Source organism: Gadus macrocephalus, chromosome 4 (assembly GCF_031168955.1).
Source record: "Gadus macrocephalus chromosome 4, ASM3116895v1".
In the NCBI taxonomy this organism is placed as follows: Eukaryota; Metazoa; Chordata; class Actinopteri; order Gadiformes; family Gadidae; genus Gadus; species Gadus macrocephalus.
This window is the reverse complement of record NC_082385.1, coordinates 9,447,350-9,474,327: the sequence shown is the minus strand read 5'-3', so window position 1 is coordinate 9,474,327 and position 26,978 is coordinate 9,447,350. Positions and strand designations below refer to the sequence as shown.

The following is a 26,978-nucleotide window of genomic DNA, read 5'->3' as shown; positions in this document are numbered from 1 at the left end:
AGAGTCAGGGAAGGTCTTTACGTTTTTATATTGGCCATTTAAAGTGTTATATGCACGTGAAAATCCTGCACAAAGTCTATTTCCAAATCTTTCTGCTCCTTCCTTTGCAATGGTTGAGTCGTCATAAAATAATATTGCCTCATTATTTTTTCTAAATGATTGAATCCTAAGATTCATAGCCATTTGATATTTCCCCCATTTTCTTTTCTTAGCTTCTGTTTTAGCTGTTGAAGGAGACCCATCAAGACAGACAATCCTGTGGGAAGTGAGCTCATCCGTTGTGCACGTGAAGCGTGCACATGAAGCTTGCACACTTCACGTGCACAGGACTAGAAGGCAGAATGCAGGGAGTAGGACCAGCCGGCACCTGGGAACACAATATAACCTGACAGCCTAACGACATTACCCCAAACCCTTTGTTTTATACACGCCTTCTACAGTGCCAAGTAGCTTAGGACAAGAAAATAGGGGTTTGTTTTGTCCCTTTTTTATTGGAAACTAAGACTTGAACTGCTTTTCAATGATATTTTATAAGCTGTGCAAACAATGGGATTCCTTACCTTTATAAAGAGTGACTCCTTTTAAATCACTCTAAACCACAAACCACAGTTCTCAGATGTGCTCATATCCATTACACATATGTAAAGATAGTGGTCAGGAGAGAGGAGAGTTGTGTCCAAGCCATTTTAATTTCTTTAATCTTCTTCAATGCCTTAGAAGGCTGGCTTCTGCATGTCATCACATATTCTCCACTGAATAAGTCAAATTAAAAATCGTAAACTAATTTGGATATACATTTTTTTTAATGACAAATGCATATACAAAAATAATATAATAACGTAAATGTGACACATAATAGAAAGTGTAAAAAAAAACATTTTTGACCTTGGAAATAAAACTAGCTTCCTTATCTCCCTTATCCAGTTTGTGGAATTCAGTTTTTTATCACATATGGTGTAAATGGTATAACAGAGTTTCGCAACTTCAAATCTAGAACTACATCCACATAGATATAGTTCTATATCATTGATCGATAAATAGATTGATTGGGCCAGATTATGAGGAACATATTAAGTATAATCAAACGTTATACTTTTAAATGAGAATGGGTCACATTGTAGCTGAATGATATATGAATAATAACAATAATTATAAAGAGAGATAGTACCATTAGTCTTTCAATACACTATTTCAAAATAATTCATTAAGATATACTGTCAATTTACTTTGGCTCTATGTGGCTTCCCTTAGTTTTAAGTAATTTAGAGAAACAAGAAAAAATAACTATGGGTCATGATTCTAAAGACAGAATCGGAAACATGTCTTGCGTGTCTGCTTGCTTTTGTTGTAGGTCAACAAGTGATGGCCAGGGAGGCAGTGTATTCGCTAGAGTCCTTGAAGAACACAGCTAACCCCTCAGAGGTACCTGAAGACGGTGTTAGCCACTAAACCAAAATCATATTTTTTGTTTGGTTCTTATTTTTGGAGAGATGAAAGTACTTGGTGCTAAGACACTCATCTTGTATAAAGTCCTTCCTGTATAGTGCTAACACACACTTCTTGTATAAAAGTCCTTCCTGTACAGTGCTAACACACTCTTCATCTTGTATAAAAGTCTGTCCTGTATATTGCCAACACACACTTCTTCTTGTATAAAAGTCCTTCCTGAATAGTGCTAACACTCTTCATCTTGTATAAAAGTCCTTCCTGCATAACGCTAAACACTCTTTATCTCGGATTGAAGTCCTTCCTATTGCTGCTAACACACTCTTCATCTTCTTCGGAGAGGTTGGGGACCTGGGAGGATCTGGTCTTAGAGGGGGATCCTGGAAGGATCTGGTCTTAGATGGGGGTCCAGAAGGAGTTGGTCTTAGATCGGGGTCCAGGGGGAACAAGTCTGAGAGGGGGGGTCCACAAGGATCTGTTCTGAGAGGGGGGTCCATGAGGAACAGGTCTGAGAAGGGGGTCCACAAAGATCTGGTCTGAGAGAGGAGGGTCCAGAAGGAGTTGGTCTGAGAGGGGGGTCCAGTATGTGCTGGTCTGAGATGGTGGTCCTGGAGGACCTGGTCTGAGATGGTGGTCCTGGAGGACCTGGTCTGAGGTTGGGGTCCTGGGAGGACCTGGTCTGAGGTTGGGGTCCTGGAGGATCTGGTCTCAGGTTGGGGTCCTGGAGGATCTGGTCTGAGGTTGGGGTCCTGGGAGGATCTGGTCTGAGGTTGGGGACCTGGAGGATCTGGTCTGAGGTTGGGGTCCTGGAGGATCTGGTCTGAGGTTGGGGTCCTGGAGGATCTGGTCTGAGGTTGGGGTCCTGGGAGGATCTGGTCTGAGGTTGGGGTCCTGGGAGGATCTGGTCTGAGGCTGGGGTCCTGGAGGATCTGGTCTGAGGTTGGGGTCCTGGGAGGATCTGGTCTGAGGTTGGGGTCCTGGGAGGATCTGGTCTGAGGTTGGGGTCCTGGAGGATCTGGTCTGAGGTTGGGGTCCTGGGAGGATCTGGTCTGAGGTGGGGGTCCTGGGAGGACCTGGTCTGAGAGGGACGGGGGGATCACGGGCCTATCAGCCAGGCATAAAGCGGCCCAACCGCCACTGAACCGACGGCCGCCTGCTGCCCCACGCTGGACACCACGCGGTGCGCCGCTATTGGCTGCTGGAACACGGGCGGGGCCATGTAGCGCAGGTAAGGGGGCGGAGCCTCGGTGAGACACCGGGGGGCACTGACGAGTGATTGGACGTCGGGGACACTCCGCGGGGGGGCGGGCAGCACGGGGCCGGGGGTTTGGCGCTGCAGTTGTTTAACAGCGGGACCCCCCTCTGCATGGTCCTGCTTTAGACCCCAGGGGGCCAGTGGGAACCTGTCAGGAAGGGGGTCCGGGGACCCGACACTGGGTGGGGGGCGGCGGATGTGAGAGATGTCGGGGCAGAGCAGGCCGTTCGGTCGCCACGGCGATTGTCGGCGGGGAGATTGAAACAGAAGAGGGGTGGCTTTATCTGGTATGTGATGGGAGTGTTTCTCTTCTTCTGCGCGTGATGTGGCGGGCGGCAGGCTGCGCTCAGGCGCGGGGGTCAGACCAAGCTCCACTACAGCCTGCATGGAGCTGCTGGTGGCTGGCAGAGGAGCCGACGCCCTCTGCTGGTCTGTGGGAGACAAGACGGACGTCAAGCAGAGTTGTATGGTCAAAGTCTTCTTACGACTTAGATTTCACCGTTCTTTTTTTAATTGTATTCTGCATGGATTGACTATGATTAGTTATGATTCCATTTCATGTATTGTGCATGCTACTTGTCTTTAAACCTAATTGTTGCTTTTAGTCTGAGGATTGTGGGTTGTTTAATCTGAGGATTATCGAACGTTTGGGAACTCAATTCATTCAGATTCATATAGTATTTCACTATTCAAAATAGGATTTCTATACAACTGAATAAATTGATATTATGTGAAAGCCCAGTTCTTCCCTTTTCATTATGAAGAGATCAGTCTTCATGATACAAAAAACTGCTAAATCAGAACTCAACATGTGCATTTTATTTGCCATCCTTTTATTACTCTTTTAGTTAGTTTCACAAAAATAGAATTAGGGGTACACGGTTACAAACACTACATTTACAACAACTCAGAAGAAGTCTTCACCAACAGCTTCCAGAAGGAACAACTCGGGAACATAATAACCTTATCTCACAATCTGATGAGAGGGCATCATGACCTGATGTGTTGAAGAGAGGGCATCATGACCTAATGTGATGAAGAGAGGGCATCATGACCTAATGTGATGAAGAGAGGGCATCATGACCTAATGTGATGATGAGAGGGCATCATGACCTAATGTGATGATGAGAGGGCATCATGACCTAATGTGATGGAGAGGGCATCAAGACCTAATGTGTTGATGAGAGGGCATCATGAACCTGATGTGATGATGAGAGGGCATCATGACCTAATGTGATGATGAGAGGGCATCATGACCTAATGTGATGAAGAGAGGGCATCATGACCTAATGTGTTGATGAGAGGGCATCATGACCTAATGTGATGATGAGAGGGCATCATGACCTAATGTGATGATGAGAGGGCATCATGACCTAATGTGATGAGAGGGCATCATGACCTAATGTGATGATGAGAGGGCATCATGACCTAATGTGATGATGAGAGGGCATCATGACCTAATGTGATGAAGAGGGCATCATGACCTAATGTGATGATGAGAGGGCATCATGACCTAATGTGTTGAAGAGAGGGCATCATGACCTAATGTGATGATGAGAGGGCATCATGACCTAATGTGATGATGAGAGGGCATCATGACCTAATGTGATGATGAGAGGGCATCATGACCTAATGTGTGATTTGAGGGGGGGTTCATAATAGTTAATCAGTGACAAATCATTTAAAAACAGGTCCGAAGAATTATAAGAGAAGCTTGGTTTTCCTTTGAGAGAATGATTACGGCAACTTTAACCTGAATTATGGGAATTTCGAAAATTCTGCCATTTGTTTGGTTGAATTTGAATGAATTTGATTAATAACAATAGTTCCACTAGAGGTAAAAATAAGTACCTACCATACCTTTGAGTAAATAAACTTGTCTCTAGACATTTATTAATATTTTTAGAACCGTTTTATTCAATTGAGGACACATTAACAGCAAAAGTTAGTTGGACTTGATGATAAATATTCTTGCTATTTTGATGTAGGTCACTAACCAAATGAAAGATGTCCTATGAATTCATTTATTTCATCATTACAGGAAACATTGCTGAGGAACCACAAGCTTCTTATGACACATTGTCTGGCCAGAGTGCAACGCTGTCTTTGATCTCAGCACAACGTCTAAATGACATTGCAGAGACATAAACAGGCCACTCGTCTAAAGCGGTATATTCGTTCATTAAAGCAAAAAAATGAATATCTTTTCGGATAGAAAGTAATCACATGAAAACCCAATCCAATTTTTTAAATGAACATTTAATATACCTCACAAAAAAAGAATGACGCATAAAGTAGGAAAACATCCATGAAGGTCTGGGTACAGGTTGTGACGGGAGGAGCAACATTTCGGTTTGAAGTTTGGTGGTAAAACACAAATATTGAACATTCACTCCATTCATCGATCTATCATTTCATTCATGGCTTCACTCGATTTATTGCAGATGGAACAAATGCAGAAAAAGAAAGAAAAAATAAAATAAATCCTATTCTTTACTCTCATTGGATGTTAATTGGTTGCCAATGTAGGCCTGGGTCCTTCAAGGACGTGTTTAGCTACTGTTGATACATGATACTATATGTGACATCACAAAGAGCTTCAATACATACTTCCAAAGAATTTTGAGCATTGTCTCTATGGGACATCACATAAACAATACCTACTGCCCTTATACTAGACTTTATACAGTATAGTCTGTATTTGAAATCACATATAGAGCCTTGATATATATTCTATACAGAGTACAGTCTGTATATGACATTACACATAGAGCTTTAATACGTACAACCATAGACGTTATATGGAGTATAGTCCATAGGTGACGTCACATATAGAGCTTCAATACGTACTGCCATAGACGCCATACAAAGTTTAGTCTGCAACAGAGCGTACACACCAAGGTATAGACAGAGTCACTCCTTGTGCAACCCTCAGATTAAAGAGTAATTACTACCTGAGAAAGAATTTAGGGTGTGTGTGTCTGTGTGTGTGTTGTTGGGGTTGGGTAGGGGGGACGGGATGTGCTTTCAAGAAATTAATTATAATTACAGCTGCATCCAAAATATACAGCAAGTTTTCAGAACATATGTAGTGGCTACCGTACACGTTAAACATCTGTCAACAACTCACTCATACAAAAGCAAGCTCGCACACACACACACACACACACACACGTACCATAACAATATTACTACAACACACGTTAACAGGATATCCCACACCAACGCCAGGCTTTATGAACTCTTGTGTGGACACTAAAAACACAAAATATTCAGCTAGTATTCGAAGGTCTCGGGGAATGGCTTTTCAAATAGAATTGACGGTAGATGAAATAGATGGAAGATCAAATGAAAGGAGCGAACAGGCAGGCCTTTTTCCATCGTTTTGATCAGAAATATAATCCCTCATCAGTTATCATATCAACACAACATGGAGTGAGCTTTATATACAGAATGAAAGGACGGTTATAGTGTCAGCCTTGTGTTGGTCAACAAAACATGGTGTGAGCTTGATATGGGGTAACTTGTTGGGGTAACTTTAAGAATAACAGGGTAAGCCATGTGTTGGTTAACCCATCATGAAGTGAGCTTGATTTACAGTACAGAATGGAAGGAGGGGTAACTTAAAGAATAACAGGGTCAGCTTTGTTTTGGTTAACCAAAATTAAATTGAAATTGATATACAGAATGGAAGGAGGTGTAACTTAAAAACTAGCAGGGTAAGCTGTGTCCGTTTGTGTGTGGATTCAGACCAGGGCTCAGGAAATTATTTTCACTACACAGTTCCACAAGGAGGAATGACATATATATTTATATATAGTGATCTGTTTTTCAATATTATTGAATTATAATTATGTAAGAAATCATATTTTCTTTCATTATAGACTAATATTTATTTCATACATTCATTCTCTAACACTCTAATCGTATTGACATTTATTAACAGTAAACTATGAATATATATATATTATATATATATATATATATATATATATATATATATTTTACCCCACAAGTAAAGTTTTATGACACCCAGTGTGGACGATGACTTGATATATAAACATAGGAATGGACCAATCACATGGCCCCATACCGATTGCAAATACATATTTACATAATGCAGACGTAAACCAATGACAGGAATGTTGCACAACGATGAATGGTTTTGGAGTAGATAAAAACTAAGTCAGAAAAATACTTGTAACAATAAAAATAAACAACTACACTCTTCCATTAGTGTTGAGGATTCAGGACCAGATTCTCTCTTTACGCACAACAGAGACACTTTGAAATCCTTCTATTAGAATGTTACTTGTTTGTATTTTTTTTTTTCATCTGCGTTTCATGCAATTCCTACCAATACAGCACATTGCTATACAAACAATGAACAGTGTTTGTAATTTTGTTTCAAACTTACAGGTCACCGAGCAAAATAAATCGTATGAGGCAACACGAACAAATACCATATTGTAAACTGTAAGCTGCAGAATAAATTCTATTTATCTATGAGATACAGGATACAGATGTAAAGTTAGATATTCTATTGATCTATGAGATGTGAAGTTAAATATTCTATTGAAATCTTAAGCCTCAAGCGAATACGAAGGCTTGTCCAGGGCAGTCTCACATCACCCAGCCCAGAGCCTCATAACAGTGTCCAACGGTGTTGGTGTAAACGGATAGGAACATGATCGGTTTTGGAAAGCTACAGTCGCCATTTCTCAATGTTGAAATAGTAGACATGAAATGTCTGTCAATGACTTTCAAAATAGAAGCACTGTTCCCCTCAGAAGCGGTTGGCGGATATCAACAAACTACATTTTTTGATATAGACTTTTCCTCATCTAATTAGATATTTACAATCTCAACTTTGGCCGCAAGTTTTGGATAATCAACATATGGTATGAGTCAGCCAATGGCGATGTGGTCCGACTTCAACTGCCTCTCAAGAGACATCGAGGCTGTGGTCAAATCAGCCCATGTAAACAAATAGTTAGCAAATGGTGGTATCCCTTCGGGGAAATAATTAGTTTTTTGTTTGCTGCGCTCAATGTTAAAGTAACTAACATACCTTTTCCCTTCAGATGTGCAAATCACTCAAGGATAAACAAACCGAACAAGGACAATCATAAACATGATATCTAACTATACCTAATATCCTATAATAGATAGATACATTTATATAATTGGTAAATAGATTCATCGTCTATCGTTCAACTTGGAGAGAAACAATGCAATGCCACAGAAAAACAAAAAACAAGATTGCATCGTTTCGGTTCACTTCCAAGAAAAACGGTTTGTCTTCGCGTTTCCGTTCATCTTCACTTTCCGTTTATCGTCACGTTGTTTGGTGAAGTTTAGTGCGCAGGCCACTCTTTTTCTCTTTGTTTTCTTTTTTGCATTTCACAAGACGTTACTAACTAGAGACGGAAGCGAACAAGGAGCTCAAAATGGCCGCCAGGGCGACCAGAGACGGACGATCTCTGATTCCCGTACCAGGGGGTGCAACACGGGGTGCAATGGTGACCGATGTCATAGTAGTAGAAGAAGAAGAAGAGGAAGAAGAAGAAGCATGGGGAGGAGGAGGAGTTAGAAGCACTAAAGAAGAAAGATCACTTTGACTGCGAGGGGTATCATTATTATTCATATTATTATTATTATTAATGATGGGATAGACAGCCAGGGGGGGTGGAGATGGTATTTCTGTAGTTGTTATGAGAGCTATGGAGAGGATGGAGGGAGGATGGGGGGAGAACTTGGTCCACTGGTGGAAGGTCCTGGTCTGGTCTACATATGGGGGGGGACATCTTGGTCTACATGCTGGGGGGGTGTCTTGGTCTGCATGATAGGTGGGTGCCTCGGGCTAGACCTGGGGGTTGGACCAAACATTGACGGGGTCTTGGTCTACAGCTGGGGGTTGGTCCACATGCATGTTGGGGAAGTCTGGGTCTACATGCTGGGGGGGTGTACAGGTTGGGGGGGTCTTGGTCTATTGGCGGGGGGTAGTTTACAGGTTAGGGCGGTCTTGGTCTACGGATGGGGGTGGGTCTACATGTTGGGGGGGTCGTGGTCTATGGATAGGGGTGGGTCTACATGTTGGGGGGGTCGTGGTCTATGGATAGGGGTGGGTCTACATGTCGGGGGGGGTTGTTGGTCTATGGGTGGGGGGGGTCTACAGGTTGAGGAGGTCGTGGTCTAAGGTTGGGGGGGGGGTCATGGTCTATGGGTGGGGGGAGGTCTACATGTTGGGGGGGTCGTGGTCTAAGGTTGGGTGGGGGGGGTCGTGGTCTACAGGTCGATCAGCTGGTCCACCAGCATCATGGGGCGGGTCATGGCGGCCAGGCTGGTCTCCGAGCCGCCGCTGTTACTACGGGAATGTCCTTCGGAAACTGTCCCGCAGCACGGGAGGACAGACACGGGCGGGGGGGGGGGAGAGAGAGAGAGGAGGAAGAGAGAGAGAGAGAGGGGAAGAGAGGAAGAGGAGAGAGGGTAAGAGAGGAAGAGGAGAGAGGGTAAGAGGCGGGAGGAGGGGGAGAGAAAGGAGGAGGGGAGCCAAAAAAGCATAAGTCACAAGAGGCCGAGAAAAAAGTTAAGTGTAACAGCATTCATGAGGTATCCATGCATTGAAGTATACTTAATAATATATAATACCCATCTCGTCACTGAAAACCATAATTACTTATGTTCCTTACATAGCTGGGACAAGTCATTGATGATTAAACAATGTGCTTGCATTGACCTTGACTGACCTGTGATCCCTCAGGGTCAAGGTCAGGGTCAAGGTCAGGGTCAAGGTCAGGGTCAGGGTCAGAGTCTTCCAGACGGCGTGTGTGTGAGAATGAAGAGGAGCGGGGGGGGGGGGGGGTTCTTCCTTACCTTGTGAGTTCTTCCTTCCGGTGACGGGGATGGGGTCAAACTCATCCTCCATGACCCCCACCTCAGCGGCGGTCCCCTGGGTGTCAAAGTCTGACAGCAGTAGACAGTCTACAGGAGACATGTTTAAAACGGTTTCATCAGGGCAGGTGTTCAATCCCTCCAATTCACACGGTCATTTTGAAACATATATCCTACAAGTTTTCCATATTTTGAAGAGCAACATATTTTTGACCATATGCAGTAGAGCAGAGGTTGATCCAGCACTTTTCAACAACATGACTTATTGCACTACGGTTATAATGAATCATCTTAGTATATGTGGAATGTCCTTTCAATCCTTACACACTCAAGTCATGTTTCTACTTGCATGGGATCACAGTTCCAGTCTCAAAGGAAGAGACTGGAACACTGACCTTGGAGGAGGTGGGTGACACACCAAGGACTAATTAGCATTAGCATTCGGTTAGCATTAGCATAAGGTTAGCATTAGCATAAGGTTTTAGATTAGTTTACTTTACATACAAGCATAAGTTAAAATCACACAAAGAAAAAGAAAAAGTCGTCATCTTAATTAATACATTGACATTTCTTATTAATAAGCATGGGCATCAAGCATTAGCATTAGTTTAGCATTAGCATTAGGCGTCTCTACACCAGCTACCTGCATGAGGCTGCATGGTCACCCCCGTCAGGAGGCTGAACTCGTCGAGCGCGGAGGCCGCGGCGGAGGTGGGGGCGGAGGAGAGGGAGGAGTAGCCACTGGTCCTTCCCCCTCCTCCCGCTACTCCTCCTGTAGGGTCAGAGGAGGTGGAGGAGGAGGCGCCAGAGGTCAGGGAACAGCCTAGCAGGGAGTCGTCTGCTGCCGAGGTTTCTGCTGGACAGAGAGGTTTGGGTGGGGTTAGGTGTGGGTGGGGGTCAGGTTTGGGTGGGGGTCAGGTTTGGGTGGGGGTCAGGTGTGGGTGGGGGTCATGTTTGGTGGGGGTCAGGTTTGGGTGGGGGTCAGGTGTGGGTGGGGGTCAGGTGTGGGTGGGGGTCAGGTGTGGGTGGGGGTCAGGTGTGGGTGGGGGTCATGTTTGGTGGGGTTCATGTTTGGGTGGGGTTCAGGTTTGGGTGGGGGTCAGGTGGGGGTGGGGGTCAGGTTTGGTGGGGGTCAGGTGTGGGTGGGGGTCATGTTTGGTGGGGTTCATGTTTGGGTGGGGTTCAGGTTTGGGTGGGGGTCAGGTGTGGGTTGGGGTCAGGTTTGGTGGGGGTCAGGTGTGGGTGGGGGTCAGGTTTGGGTGGGGGTCAGGTGTGGGTGGGGGTCATGTTTGGTGGGGTTCATGTTTGGGTGGGGTTCAGGTTTGGGTGGGGGTCAGGTGTGGGTTGGGGTCAGGTTTGGTGGGGGTCAGGTGGGGGTGGGGGTCAGGTGGGGGTGGGGGTCAGGTGGGGGTGGGGGTCAGGTTTGGGTGGGTTCATGTTTGGTGGGGGTCAGGTTTGGGTGGGGGTCAGGTTTGGGTGGGGGTCAGGTTTGGGTGGGGGTCAGGTTCGGGTGGGGGTCAGGTTTGGCTGGGGGTCAGGTTTGGTTACAGTCTGAGACAAATCTGATCAATGGAACCCAATCTGTTTTTAGCAAATGGGGGTTTACCTTTGGCAGAGTCCTGCGAAGAGCCACCGAAGGGATCGGCCAATGAGAGTAGATCAGGAAGTAGGAGGGAGGATGTATCTGGAGACTTGAGTCCTTCGATCAGTTTCTCTGCTGGAGGGCAAAGAGAACAATATGAAGGACACAACATGGACACAAAATAGAGGAGGACACAACATGGAGGAGGGCACTTAAGAGTTTGAAAACCGCCCTTATGTTGCTTTACTCATCCTTAAATCGACCACAGGAGCGCATATTGCTCCACTTAGTAGATATTCTTACCCGGCGTGTCTGACAGTTGTAGACCGCTGAAGGGGTCGGGTCGGGACAACAGCGAGGCCACAGAATCCCCACAGAGAAGACCGGCAGACGCTCTCTCACCTAGGGGGTAAAACAATGCGTTAGGATTCACTGTTCAAAGTAGTTTACTAAATAATTGACAATACAAGAGAAAGTATCAAACATATCTGCAATCCAGATCCACACATTATGTTCATCTATAAAACCATCTATGAGTACTATTTTTTTATTAACTATCATTATTGAATAAGTAACAACTGACAACAAGGACAAAACAGGAGAGAGAGAGAGAGAAAGAGAAAGAGAAAGAGAAAGAGAGAGAGAGAGAGAGAGAGACACACACAGACAGACAAGGATTAAGCCACTAAGGGGATAAGAGGAGGAATCTGAACCAGGCCAGCCATTACAACAGTTGTTGTCTTGCATCGAGGGCTCTGTTCATTTCTAGGTTTCAATCTAGAGAGGGAAGTAAGACGCGCCGTCTATATCCAATAGATTCTGTGTTTAAAGCATGTAACGTTAACATAACATGACTTTTTTTTACTTTCAGACGAGGAAGCTGACATGGGTTTTACGATGGGTTTAGGACAGCAGAAATGTGTCCTGTGTCCAATTCAATTCATGAGCAGTGTTGAAAATATGCAGTGCTGACAGGGCACCGCTGATACACTCTGATAATGAATGAGGCCGGCTGGCCCTTCCCAGGCATCTGGTTCTAATCTGGAGGAGACCCTGAGACGGAAAAATGGCTCGGCATGGAAAACTGTTTGATGTATTGCTGTACTCAAAAGAGCAACACATTGGCTTAGCTATGAATAAATCAACATCCACATAAGATGCAGTTTAAAGGTCCCCTATTATTTGTTATTGTTGATGAGCCATTAGAACACTTTAGGAGTGTTGATACGTAAACCATCCCCTGGTAAGCTGGTATTGATCTGTCCATTATACACCTGTGTGAACACTCACTCCACTTGTGATAATTATTAGTTACTGGAATGGCTTTAAACAGAAGGCCTCTTGGGAGTGTAAAGGTGAACGGAACAGTGTAGTAGCTCACCTTCCCCGATAGGCGAAGACTGCAGACCAGGAATCAGTTCATCAAGGGTCACCAGGTTACTTTCCGAAGGTACATCTGAAACGCCAAACAAAATCGTCATTTCACCTACCATTCGCCACAGAGAAAAATAACCCAAGAAACCTAAATCACACAAGCAAGTGTGAGGGTGCCCACTGACCTGTGGGCATTACGTCGTCCGTGCTGATCAGGAGGCCGACGGCCTGCCCAGAGAAGCTGTCGTGGTCGTCGAAGGGGTTCCATTGGGGCTGCGAGGGGGTGGAGCTGGCTGAGCCATGGGAGGGGGGAGACCGTCTGTCGCCTGGGCCGGGCTGGACCCCGTCCTGCACCACACTGGACTGGGCCGTGCCTTCCACCAGGCCAGATGGACCCGCTGGTCTGAGGGGACACACATTCACATCATGTATTTCAAGGCCCACTTGATCCAAGGGTCTCGCTTAATGTAAACCGTAAGCCGATGATGGGATTTGATGGTTGATATGGTTTCTATGGTTACATGTTGCATTGCAGAGTCAAGGGTTATAGGTAGCATGAGATGATGACTCAAGAACAGCACATCCGTGTTGGAATTATATGTCGGAACATTGATGAGCCTCTCTGATTGGCCAGTGAATGCATCAGTCAGAGGTGAGGGTGATGAGGGGGTAGTGTTTACTGGCTCGGCACAGCTTCTCCCAGAGTATCCTGTTGTTGTTGTTGAGAAGAGTCGTTCACTTGAACCGCAGCCAAAACTGGTTCCTCCAGGACCAAATTTAAGGAAGAAGGCGGAGTCACAACCTGTTATGAAAAAACACACGGGTAACGTTCCACTTTTAAAAAGAGGTGCAATGCATGCTGGGAAAAGAATACACCAATCACTGAATTAACGAACAATGAATAAATACATCCAAACAGAAATTAAATGGCAATAAAAAATAATATGCAGACAAAAATGGTGATTGAAAATAACTTTTATTGTTTGTTTAGGTGATGACATGACAAAACCACAGAGGCAAGAACGATGGACAATGAGGTCTTCCCGAGACGGACGGATGGAAAAATAACCAAGGGACGGATGCAAAACCAACAGAAAGATGAGTATGGCTGTGGGATGTGGACATGGCTGGGTGTATCCGGTATGCAGGGGGTTTGGTGCTAGGGTCAGGGAACAAAACGGTTACCCTCTTCTCCGTTTCAGCCTTTTGGGAGCCGGGCTCTGGGGCTCCAGCCGGGACAGAGCTCGGAACAGGAGCCGAGACCGGAGCCAGGACAGGGGCCAGTACAGGAGCCAGGACGGGACCCGGGTCAGGAACCGAGACGGGAGCCTGGACTGGGGCCGAAACGGGAGCCAGAACGGGACAAGGGACAGGAGCTGGGGCAGGAGCCAGGACTGGGGCTGAGACCGGAACCAGGACAGGAGCCAGGACGGGAGCCAGGACGGGAGCCAGGACGGGAGCCAGGACGGGAGCCAGGACGGGAGCCAGGACGGGAGCCAGGACGGGAGCCAGGACGGGACAGGGGACAGGTGCTGTGGCAGGAGCTGTGGCGAGGGCCATGGCGGGCCCTGGGGCAGGTGAGGGCTGGGCCGGCTGCTGGGGGGCCAGTGGTTTGCTGGGGGAAGGCTGAGCGCCGGCCTGCTTGCGGCGGGCCGGTCGCTGGGGCGGAGCCGGGCTGGCCGGAGGCTGGGACGCTTGTTGCTGCGGTTGCTGGGGAACGGGGGCCGGAGCGGCCGCGGGCGGACATGTGACCTGAGCTCGGTTCTGAGTCGGCTGAGGCTCTAGCTTGGGCGCAGCAGGCGACGCGGAGAGCTCGGTAACGGCGGCAGCGGGCGCTGGGGGTGCCGGCTGTCGCAGACAAATATGATGACAGCGAAACGGGTTCGGTTTTTTGAAGCATTCACGACTTGTTAGAAAAATACAGATTCAGACCTACACGTATAAAGCAGGCTAACCGTTAAGCTGTGATTAGCATAATTTAAGGTTAGATAAGCTCTATTTCATGGAACATTTGGAAGCCATGAAGTGCTACAACTAGCTTTCAAACACTGAATTGTGAAGAACCGGAAGATTTGGGGTCCAATTTCCGCTTTCCCCGAATCAGCTTCTTTAGCATAGCTTGTAGCGACAGAGATAAAAAGGAGGTGGACCTGTTTTTGAGGAACCCCTGCAGGCTGGATGGAGTTGTTGAGCATCAGGCTGGTGGGGGCCTTTTGTGAGAGGAGAGCTGCAGCCGGCTGCGACAGGTCCAGGCTGACTCCTGGTGGTGGTGGTGAACACAACAGACACACTCTTAACTCATGGAAGACAGTGAACACTAAAGGCCAGAGTCCCTGGGAACAATGTTCTGTGGCAAGACTGATCCGAGTTGGTATAAAAACCTTTTTTAATTTATAATTAAAACTATTGCCAGTCAAAATATGTACAAAAAACCACAACAACAAAACATTCAAGTAAACACTTAATAAGCACACGTGATAAAAGAAGAGAAAAGGCAGCGGTGGGTCAAAACCTCCTCTAACTGGTCGTTCTGGAAGGTGGGATACATGTACGCAGTGAGACATGCAGGCACCAGCAGCAACTACTCCTCAATATGTTCCGCCCATAGTTTCCCTCAAGGCATGATAACAAGGCATTGGATGATGAGCCCAGGGGAGGAGGCGGAGATGGTGGTGGGTACGTACCTATGGGCTGGGCTGGCCCGGCGGGGATGTTGGCTCTCTTGCGGGGCGTGAGCGCGGCGGGCTGGATGGGGAGGATGCCGGCGACGGGGGTCTGTGCGTGGCCCGCCTTGGGCCGCTGGCGAGGGGTGATGGAGGTCTCGGTGGTGGGGACGCGGTCCGTCAGTCTGCGCCCAGACACCCAGTGTGTTAGCATTACAGAGCACTCCATAGTGTGTAAATGGGATGCTAATATTGAATGTTAGTATTGAATGCCAACATTGAATGCCAACATTGAATGCCAACAGTGAATGCTAACACTGACACTAAAATGTATTGCTAACACCGAACGCTAACATGGAATGATAACATGGAATGATATCATTGAATTTTATACGTAATGCTAAATGTGGCATGAAAAATGTAATGCTATCATTGAAAGTTAACATTGAATGCTTACAGGTAATGCCAGCGTCTTATGCCAATATATGTGATGCCAACGTTGAACGTCAAATCTAGCCTCATGCTCACCTGGCCTTGATCTGAGTCTGGCTCTTCTTTGCTGCCGCTGCTGCACTCGCTTTGATTGGCTCAGGAAGGTTGGCCGGTAACGGAGAATTCTAGATACATGAGAAGATTGTTGTTTTTCTTGGTTTTTCTTTTATGCATCTTGTTCACGTTAGATGTCACATGTAGTAACTGAAAAAACATTTCCTTCTGAGAACAATAAAGAATTATTTGAATACATTTTTTTAATGGAAATTCCAAAAAGTTAGTTACGTAAATTAATTACAAATGTAGGAGATGTATTTAGGAGGTGTCTTTCCCAAAGGTTTCACTGATATCAACTCTGTTTTGCACATAGTGTTCCTGGCTAAAGTATACCAACTGCAGACCACCCCTTTGTGTGTGTAGTAGATCATGCATTAAAGCCCATTAGAAAACCAAGCCCATTAGAACCCCAATCCCAAAGGAACCAAGACGTGTTTGCAACGCTCCCCCCCGACACCGACCTTCACATTCTGAACAGGGCAGGTCCGCTGAGACAGTTTGAAACCCAAGTGGGACACTTGGAAGATATCAGGCCTTTTGTCAGGGTCTGGCTCCAGCATGTAGCCTGACAGACGCCAGTTAGAGAAGAAGAAGAAGAAGAAGAAGAAGAAGAAGAAGAAGAAGGAGATGGAGGGAGGAAGGGGGATTTAGAGAGGGGAGCTGTAAAGAGTGTAGGCCCCTTGCACACCACACTGCCTGGGAGCACATGAGCGGCGGTCTGTTTTCAATCAGCTCACCAACCATCCAGACCTAGTTTGGACACAGTGGGTGTAGCCTTCTTAACCGTGGTTGCCTGCTTTTGCAGCGAACGCTGTGAGGTAATGGTGACCTCGACTTAAACAGGGTGTATGAGGAACAGACTGCTCTGCTGGCAGTGTGTGAGAGGCAGGGAGATGAAGTCACGTCAAGCAACAGTTGGTATCAAAGCCCACCACCAGTAGAACGCGGCGCTGAAACAACACGACTGCTTCTGACGTACAGCCAAGAAATAGGTAATGAAGGGTGGGATTGAACCGTCAGTGGGATTCAGAGGAGAGGAATGTGTATTGATGGTATCCCCATCAAGTCAGCAAGAACCGATTGCATCGCGGTAACCAGGTTGAATAGCAAACATAACAAATAGTTCTGCTCACTAAATATGCAAATCATTATGCAAATTAGCATACATACAAAAGGCTAACGAACCGATAAGTTAACTATTCATTGCGCTAATGTTTCAAATATGCTACAGAATCATTACGCTAATTTATCGATATGCTAGCTAATCATTGCGCTAATGATTCAAAATGCTACATGATCATGATGCTAATGAATGGATATGCTACCAAAGCGACATGCTAACTGTAACACTAACGTATGAGGCAGTGCAGGTCGTAGGAGTAGCGAGAGTTGTCTGGGATGGTGAAGCTGCCGTCACATATGGCCACCTGGCTTTCGCCGAAGGGCAGAGTGAAGAAACACAGCTTATACAGCAAGCAGCCCAGCGCCTAGAGAGACACACACACACACACACACACACACACACACACACACACACACACACAGAGAAAATGTAGGTCAACTACAATAGATACAAGTGAAGGACTATTGCATGTTGTTCACCATCAAAGGAAAAAGTAACACACACAAGCTAACCTTTGTAGTTAAGAAGTGATACTCAAAACGAAGGTAGCTTAAGTGAGGGTGTTATTATACTTGTAACAATTGTAAGTGTTTCGAAGCATACATACCCAGATATCTGCTTTAGTCGTGATGAGTTTGTTGTTGTACAGATTCACCATTTCAGGGGCACGGTATGATAGTGTTGTGTATCTAAAACACACAAAAAATAACAGACTAAGTAACTATAGGAATGATAAATGTTAAAGTGTCCTCTTTGGAAGCCAAAGATCATCATTAAAAGTGTGCGTTTATCGTGCTTATTTCCCCATGACACATCATTCAGTTGAGCAGAGTTTAAGATGCATTTATTAATATGATGATCATGAACAAACTTTTTGATTTCTTCCTCCACTGTGGCCACTCCCTCAGTCTGTGGGCTCTGGAACTTATCGGTGGCGCTGCCAAAGTCACAGAGAACGTAGTGGCCCTTGTCATGCAACAAGATGTTCTCCACCTGGAGGTCAGCAGAGGAGTGGCCATTCATAACAACGCTAAAGATAAAGCTGATTAGACACAGCTCACCATCCGACTGGGGGAGACTGTATATATGACTGTTTAACAGAGCTAACACGCTCTGGTCCTTTTTATAGATGAGAGAAATATCTAGATTATATTCTATCAAAATGTTCATCTGATCTGATCCGTTTACCTGAGAAACATATGGATGGTATTGATCTAGAGAGCATCATCTGCTCTTATCTGTTTACATTATAGAAATAAACATAGATTATATTGACCTAGATCATCATGTGATCTTATGTATACAAGAACAACAGGGGGGTATATTAAGAACTACAGAAATGTATACAAGAACCACAGGAGTATATGTAAAGAACAACATATTTGTATACATGAACAACAGATGTGTATAAGAACTACAGACGTTTATAAGAACTACAGTTGTGTATAAGAGTTACAGATGTATACATGAACTACAGATGTGTATAAGAACTACAGACGTTTATAAGAACTACAGTTTTGTATAAGAGTTACAGATGTATGCATGAAATACAGATGTGTAAAAGAACGACGGATGCATACAAATGCTCCAGATATGTCTATAAAAAGAGACGGCGGACCTTGAGGTCGCGGTGAACGATGGGGACCTTGCGCTGGTGCAGACGGGACAGACCCTCGCACGTGTCACAGAAGACCTGCAGGACCTCCGCCTCAGCGAAGCCCGTCTGCAGCCTCTGGTTCATCAGGTTCACCACCTGGCCCCCTGAGAAGACATTCTCGGATTACAATACAGAATACACAGCGGTCGCATGCAACAATGACAGGGTCCTGCATGGTATGACTAGCTGGTGGGCAAGGGCAAATGCACACTTCATAGTGGTCAAATTGGGCAAGTTTGTGGCTGTTGTGTTAAATCAAAAGGGTTTGAACCCATGAGTTAAAGCGTGAAAGGTGTTCATCCTGAGGAATTGTGCATGCATACAAAGTTTCCTACATACTGCACAAAAGTAGGCTGTTTCTAATATTGGCTTTGTGAAGGATGCTGCTAACGCAAGGAGGATTAAGTCATACATCGAATTGTCTGAGGTAACAGATTCAAGACTGGGAACATCTTGAAAATGTCTGCATCTACTGGTCACAGGTGAGACTACAAAACATTAGTTTTACACAGATGAAACCGCTTTACGAAGCAGGGTACATCCCCTTCATACATTCAGCTGAAATACCAGCATCGAAAACAACTGAACTTTCAGAGGACACTGCCCCAGACGTGAAGACCTTAGCTCAAAGGTATGATATGTCATATTTGCAGCTAGGCGTATCTCCCTCAAACCACAGCAAAAGACGTAGTTGATAACGTCATGAAGTAGCGTGGGAACATGGGATTTGTTGTTTTCACCGCCATGCCGGTGACAATCCTCCCACGTATGATCGAGTTTTGATTCAGCCCGAGCAGGGAGAGGAGGCTATTCACAGATGGTCCCTCGTCAATGTGTTAGTGTGCGAGAGAGAGAGAGAGAGAAAGAGCAAATCCATGTGCTGCTTGCAGCTGTACATGGATAAATAAAAGTAAAAAATGAAATGACCCACCCAAGTAAAGTCTTTTTGTGGGGAACATGGCATTAGAAGGTGGCTGGTATGAGACACTTTTCATAGCACATCGTAGAAACCGAGATCGATATTGAAATATCGTCTATCAATAAATTAGGACTCTACAAGATACTAGTAGAGTCCAAGATTAAAGAGGATAGGTTACCATTAACATATCACCTCTCAAAATGGAACGGACTGTCACCATAAGTAAATCTACAGATTGGTCTGGTTTGAACATTGTTGGAAACCATTAGGATAATGCAAAAAACACAACACAACAAAAAATATAACATAGGTCATAGATATATAGAGTTAACACCTTGAGAAATGGAAAATAACACATTTGAAAATATTTAAATATGTATATAATAAGCATGTATACAGTATACATACCCATATTTTCAGAGTAAGAAGTATGTCTCAGACTAAACAAGGGATGTGTTTTGTGGATTGACTGTGTACAGGTGAGACGGACAGCCTACCTTTGCAGTAGTCCATCAGAATGAGCACCTCCCAGACCTCTCTTCCTCCCATGGCTGTGATATTGGAGTCCAAATAAGTAACAATGTTCTTGTGGCCCACGAGGTCTTTCTGCAAGAAGAGCATGCAAATACAAGAAACAAGAAATGATGAGCTGGGTATGATCTGTATAGATATAGAGCTCTAGCAAGATTGGAAACTGCAGGCACAGGCTTAAGTGAGTATTATACCTATAAAGAAGATACTATGTTGGTTAGTTTTTACACATTAAGCTTTGTTTTCTTCAGGCTGTGTTATCTAGCTGTGTTATCTTGGTTCATTACTAGTGCATTGTCTCTCAAGTGAACCCTGGGTCTCTTGTGTATAGCATTCTGCCGACGGAGTGATTCCTTGCGGCTTCCGCTATTAATGATTTGTACATTAACTCAAACTAATGTACTAAATGATGTACTAAACAAATAAATGTTTGTTTTGCGTGTCCGACTCACACATTTTCTAACGCCTGTAGCACCTTCATTTTACCAAATGACAAACCAAAAATATTGATGGTTGATGATGGTTAGATATTCTTGGTTAAATATGTGTGTCAGTCGCTTCTAAATATGTATTCATGACCTACTATTAGAACTGATAATGTGTGTGTGTGTGTGTGTGTGTGTGTGTGTGTGTGTGTGTGTGTGTGTGTGTGTGTGTGTGTGTGTGTGTGTGTGTGTGTTCCTATCAAGAACTTCTAATATAATGTTAAAGTGAACACAGTAAAATAAACAGATAATGTAACATCGAATACTAATTCCTGAAAGGTGAATTGACGCTTAAATATACAATACCGATGTTGTTTGACATTGAGGATGTGCAAACACCGAAATTAATCACCTCAGCTGACTGGTTGTTAAATTGAGTTTTCCTTAGGACAATAGTGTTTTGTCACTTAAAGACACAGGCTAACTGTGGTTTCATTAGTGATGTCGACAATATGGAAATAACAGGGCAGCTGTGTTCTCAAAGGAGGCACCTGATAAAACCAAAGAACATTCAGAAGCGTGCAATGTATCGGGACCGGAGACTTCACCGACATATAGTGCAGTCAGAATGGTTGTTTATCTATTCACACTGATGTCAGGAGAGAACATCAAATCATCTGCTCTTGGGTTTTCTGGTTTTGAAAACTAGGAAAGTTATATTATTTTGTTGTTAGGAATAAGGTTGTGGTGTTCATCATCAAGAATAAATCATCTGAAGACCTCAAGAATCACCTCTTCTGGGATAACTCATCTGAAGAAACATCTCTTCTAAAAACATCTAAGGAAAGGACTTTTCTGCAATTGTGTAGTTTGTAGCCGTTAGAATTGAAATTGATTTGATCTTTTTTTGCATGCGCGTCTTTTGGGTAAAGGGGTTTGAGTATGTGTCAAATGTCAAATTGTAAAACTATTTAGGATATTATAGCATGTCCAGACCATGGTTTAACAGGAAAGGTTATGCTCCATATCTGTAGTTGAAACACCAATCCATTTTGTACATATCACTTTGGAAGGGTTCGGCCCTAGTCTTGTCCTAACACGTAGGCCCAAACAGTGCACCTCAGCAATGTTGTTTTAAAAACAAATAGGTGTTTGTGGTTATGCAAAGATCTCTCTCTTTAATCGGGAACTCACCATGTTGTAGATCTCTGTTTAACCAGGAACACAAGATTACCTATATCTCTGTTTAACCAGGAACCATGATATAGATATCTCTGTTTAACCAGAAACACATCATGATCTAGATCTCCCTCTCTAAAACCAGGAACTCACCATGATATAGAACTATCTGTTTAACCAGGAACACAACATGATCTAGATCTCCCTCTCTAGAGATCTTGATCTCTCTGTGTAACCAGGAACTCACCGTGATCTAGATCTCTCTGTGTAACCAGGAACTCACCATGATCTAGATCTCTCTGTGTAACCAGGAACTCACCGTGATCTAGATCTCTCTGTGTAACCAGGAACTCACCATGATTTGGACCTCTCTCTTGCACACCTGCAGGTCGTGCTCGTTGTTTACGTACATCCTCTTCAAGGCACAGCGCACTCCCTGATTGGTGCGTACCAGGAACACTATGGCGAACCCCCCTGGAGGCAAAAGACAATTCACCCATTTGGTTTGTTAGTTTTCATATACAATATATATAATAGGGGGTGGAACAGGATGGCTAGTACTGTAATCAAGTCATCCCAATGGCCGCAATATACCTGGAGGCCTCCTTGAGGAGGATCCTTTAACCCTACCTGCTCAATTTGGGGCATGGGTCTAAAGTTCACTGTTAGTTATTTTGGAACAAAAAGCATGTGAGGCCAACCATCGGTCTCTCACTGCCGCACAGCATCCCCTGGCAGAGGGTTGAATGACAAAATAGTGCACCGTAGAATAGTAGCAGCACAAAGGAAGCAACCTTATGTAAAAAAATTAAAGACCTAAAAGAAAATAATTGGTCAACATAATAACCAAAGGCCATAACCTATGACTTTATGTAAACTAAGAAAAACCTTAGCCTTACACCCACTAGCATTGACTGAAATCACTTCCGAATGGTGCGCCAGATAACATAATGTATAAGTTATGTCATTGCTGCTAGGCTTATTGTGAGGCCTACATTCATATCTATCCATCTGGTAGGGATTAGGCCACAAATTCTCTTCATTCAACAGGGTAACATATTTAACCAGACAATATATCACTTTTATCTCGACATGAGGGAAACATTATTGTAGGAAATGTGGTACTAGTAGCAATCATTTGAAGAATAAAAGAAGCCCTGTACATCAACCAAGCTGCCAGTCCACAATACAAACATAATAAGCAGAGGCTCCCTAATAAAATATCATTTTTCATTTAAAATGTAAATATCTCTCGTGGTGCGACATTATTTAACCATTAATCTAACTCAAATACGACCAGACACATGTACATGGAACACATACACAAAGCACATCGTCCAACCCGGCGGATGCTGACAGACAGCCCACAACAAGTCAAACGTCACCACGGCGGGCGTACAGGGTAACCGGAAGTTTTGAATAATGGGTACATAAAGCACTCAAAATATGTGTAAAATTTATAAAATGTCTCCAAAATAGTGTTAAAGTCAATTTTTTGGCAGTAACGGGTGTTTTCTATTAACCATTCGGCGATGACGTCACGTTGGGGAGAAGTGGTGGGAGGTAGCCACAGTCTCGTACTAGAACTATGGCGTGTTAAGAGGTGGAAAGAACCACGGCACGGCACTTTCAAGGCAAAATATACAGTATGATTCAAAATTAATATCAAGCAATAATCAAGCAACATTGGGAACATTTTAAAATAACATAGAAAAATACAGGCCACATATTTAACTAAACTTAACTAAAATTCGCCAAACTTCTCCTCCGATCTCTCTCTATCGCTCACACACGTCCTCTGCCCCGCTGTGTTTGCTCTCGCTGTCATCGCTCCCCAGCTGCTCCGCTTCCACCGGCTCCGCCCAAAGCGCGTTTTCTCTGACGTATTCAAAAACTCTCCGGTCAACCTCACTGAAACGGCCACTTTAGGACCACGGTAGGATTTGCGCTGACTGTTGACGTCTTTGAGACGTTATTTTGGTGCTCGCCATCTCCTTACGTTACACTCCGTGACCCCAAACTTCTTGGCAGCTTGGCAGTTGTTACTTGACTCTGCCTTATTGACGACCATTATTTTAAAATTGGCATCATAGCTCCTCCGCTGTTGTTGATTGACCTGACCCACTTTTGAGCCACTTGTCTCTAATGGCGAATGTGTATTGACATTGAAAGGGAGAGGCGAAGAAGAGAAACTGCGCTCTGAATACTAGACCCCGAATATAAGACGACCCAACTTTTTCAGACCTATTTCGAGGGGAAAAAAGGCTGTCTTATATTCGGACCAATACGGTAGTTTGAAACCTTTTTTTCCAGCAAATAAAGAATAACAATGAGGGTCCGAAAGGAATATACATATTTGGCCATCAAGGGACCTTTAACCTGGGCCATTGAAGAGCAATTGAATGGCTCTATCAGGCTGACAATGGACTGGCAACAAGGCTACCCAGCTGCTACGACAACTGACGTTTCCATTAGGCCAACATGCGTTCAGTGTTGGTATGTATGATGATACCAGGACAAGGTCTGCTTCACACACGCGTCTAGCATCTTTGTGGGTTACCCTGTCTTGCCATTTTGAAAAACTGATACAACTCTACAACCTGCTATGTAACGCACTGAGCAAACAATGTTCATAAAGAGGATATACCTTTGGGAGATTAGTATTGACTTGAATATTGAGTTTGCTTTCTATCACAACCTCTTGCCTCTTAACTCTTTAAACGATGTGTCAGATTCCGTTACTCAGAGAATTTACAGAAAAAAAACTGTGCACGTGGCGAATGACAACATGTGGGGAACGTGGATTACCTGAACAGACCATAGATGGATGACATGTTCAGAATACCTTGAATGGTCTGAGAATGGCAAGTATTTGTCGAAATATGTGTGTCATGAGTGTACAATGTGTGGAGTATCTGTGTTTGGAGCAAGTGGATAATGAGTAGGCTGGGAGATTCTGTGGTGAATGTTTGCACCATCTAGCCAATTTGTTAATATTCCAACACGGTTATAAAATCCAGGTTGCTGGTGTGTTGAGTCATTGCCATTAAGCCTTTGGGCTAGACTCGGCCGGTCCAGGTACCGGAAACCACATTCATAGACCTATAATTATCTCTTATAGATATATTTATTGATCAATCATCTTGATAGCAGTTGGCTATTCAAGCAGATGTTAACTTGCACTGCGGTATGTGGATATAGATGGCCTTTGATAAGATGGCGTTGTGCAGTTGTATTGCACCAGTGTCGGTTTGGATACAAACTGTCTCCGCAAGAGTTATACCCCACATCAGCCAAATTCCCTTCACTAAACAACTTTACACTTGGATTTTGGTGTAAGAACGGAGCATGCTCGTCTTCACTGGCTTTACAAGGAGCCTGAGAGAAGGTTCAACTTCTCAGACACTAATATACAACGCCACGGTGTGTGTGGTTGTGTGGAGCCCTGTCTGGCCAGCAGTTGATGTTGATGTCGACGTGCGAGACTGTTAAGCTTGCCTTCTATACACATACACAACGCCATGGTGTGTTATAATGTGTGGAGCACCATCTGGCAGCCGGCAGTTGATGTCCGTGTCGGAGAGAGGGTTGAGCTTTTTGGAGACATATAGTATAAGGCCACCGTGTGTGTCATCATTTTATGTACAACCTCGCTCATGAAAACGCTCCAATACAGTGACGACAATGAAACAGTATCAAAAACGGGTTGAGGGATGGGGAGGAACATGCCACCCTCCTTCCTACGACTCCTAGTACCAAACGTTTAACGAGTTCTCTCTACAGCCTTCTGTTAGTTCTGGGCTACTGTAGAAACAAAAAAAGAAAGGCAGTTCAAACATGGCAGCCGCTCTTGTGTAGATATAAAGTGATAAATCTAAGATAAAGAAAACATAACAATTCTTATTTTCATGAGATTACACTAATTTGACCATTGTTGTGAAAACTATATGTAATTTCTGCCATGTCAGTTCTGAACACAGTACCTTTAAATAATGTCTTCAGAGATGATGGATTTTATTGACTTGATAATGTTCCTTAGCATATACAATTATAAAGGGACAAAGGATGAAAGAAAACAGGCATTTAATTGTAATCATACGAAAAGAAAATTCATGTGTAGGAGTAGTCAATGTTCAGAGTAGTCAATCTTCTCTTTGCCTGAGGAATGCACTTAATAGGCAACACATCTTAATAAACACACATGATTTCAATACACCATCCCTCTTACCTTCTGCAATGATCTCCTCAACGGTAACTTGATGCCGTCCGATTGTAAATGCTCGTCCAATGAAATTCCCACCTGCATGGCTGGAACCACTGCCCCCACCAGCACCTCCAGAACCAGGTCCAGAACTGACCAACTCCCGACGAGAATCGAAGAACTTCCTCATGATGTCGATTGATAGAAGATATTATGGTTTGAAAATTGCACAGATGCCGTTCTTGCTTCCAGCTTAAGATATTTCCCCCCCAATTGTTATTCCCCAAATCCCGTTGGACGGATAATTTAACACAGTCGAAGCTTCACGTCTCCAGTTCGATTCGAAACGTGTAGCGTTTGTGTTGTCGAATCTTCACATATGTTGTTCAGGCAGCCCAAACATGTATCAGGAGCAATGTCCATCTGCCTGACCAGCGTTCTGGTAAACAAGCGACAGACCGTTGATGGTTATATAACTGAAGCACACCTTTAGTCCAGCAGTGATCCCTGGGAGACTTGATTCTTTATCAACGTTGGCTCCTTCTCCATCTCTCTTGAGCATCAGCAGGCTAGCTCCGCGCTAGCTACTGACGGCTAGCTCCGCGCTAGCTACTGACGGCTAGGACATTTCGTGTAGGTTATCCAGGTTATCCTCGGAGCATCACTTATTCGAGTGCCTTGTGTCCGTGGTGCAATTTGTAAGACGTCTCAAATAATTTCCCATCGTCAGTTAACAGTTATTTCAAGAATACATTTGGGTAGCCTTACAACTACCCAGGGGTTTAATACATTGTTTCTATTTACTACCAAAACTGTTTTTTTTTCGTAAGGCAACGTATTTGCGTAACCTGATTGGTTGGTTGGTTAAATAATTCCGGATGAAATCGACCTTAAACTGCAGTCTAGTTTTATTCCAATGGGAGCCACTGACATCTTCTATATAGCAGAAATGGATTTCGAGTCAGCCCTGCAACCCCAGCAGTCTTTTGCTACCAGCAGTATCGCAGCATCCTAGCTGTTGCTGCTAATGTTAGAAAGGAATTATGGGTGATGTAGTTCATCGAGATGCTGCAGCAACCCCTTCTGTCATTCGTTGTGAAAGCCAGAGTGAAGGCGATTGCACGAATGTGGTGGTGCGTGCATGACTGTGTTTGTGCGTGCGTTTTGAGATGGCAGATCC

General features: G+C 44.4%; 1 protein-coding gene across 7 annotated transcripts; it reads right to left on the bottom strand.

Annotated features, from left to right (window-relative positions):
- Nucleotides 1–784: 784 nt before the first annotated feature.
- LOC132455953 (AP2-associated protein kinase 1-like) lies at nt 785–26,904 on the bottom strand. Of its 7 annotated transcripts, none has more exons than XM_060050060.1 (20): nt 25,826–26,904; nt 21,953–22,071; nt 19,960–20,068; nt 18,505–18,647; nt 17,758–17,879; nt 17,494–17,575; nt 17,118–17,250; nt 16,225–16,328; nt 15,743–15,831; nt 15,236–15,399; nt 14,702–14,811; nt 13,737–14,399; nt 13,232–13,353; nt 12,737–12,954; nt 12,559–12,633; nt 11,481–11,579; nt 11,202–11,309; nt 10,239–10,451; nt 9,578–9,685; nt 785–3,132 (listed from the first exon to the last, which is right to left on the bottom strand). In XM_060050060.1, exons 1-20 carry the CDS (start codon nt 25,986–25,988, stop codon nt 2,543–2,545), a joined length of 3,534 nt encoding a protein of 1,177 aa, XP_059906043.1. In that variant the 5' UTR covers nt 25,989–26,904; the 3' UTR covers nt 785–2,542. The 7 variants fall into 7 exon arrangements, with proteins under 7 accessions (XP_059906043.1, XP_059906045.1, XP_059906041.1 ...); XM_060050062.1 differs by having other exon boundaries at nt 10,239–10,448; XM_060050058.1 differs by having other exon boundaries at nt 11,202–11,312; nt 25,826–26,903.
- Nucleotides 26,905–26,978: the final 74 nt, after the last annotated feature.

Excerpts from the sequence above, each read along its gene's own strand:
- LOC132455953 (XM_060050058.1), bottom strand. The coding sequence starts at position 25,988 with ATGAGGAAGTTCTTCGATTCTCGTCGGGAGTTGGTCAGTTCTGGACCT. Across the intron at positions 22,072-25,825 it reads TGAGGAGATCATTGCAGAAG|GGGGGTTCGCCATAGTGTTC; the intron begins GTAAGAGGGATG and ends TTTTGCCTCCAG. Across the intron at positions 11,313-11,480 it reads ACAACTGTCAGACACGCCGG|CAGAGAAACTGATCGAAGGA; the intron begins GTAAGAATATCT and ends TTTGCCCTCCAG.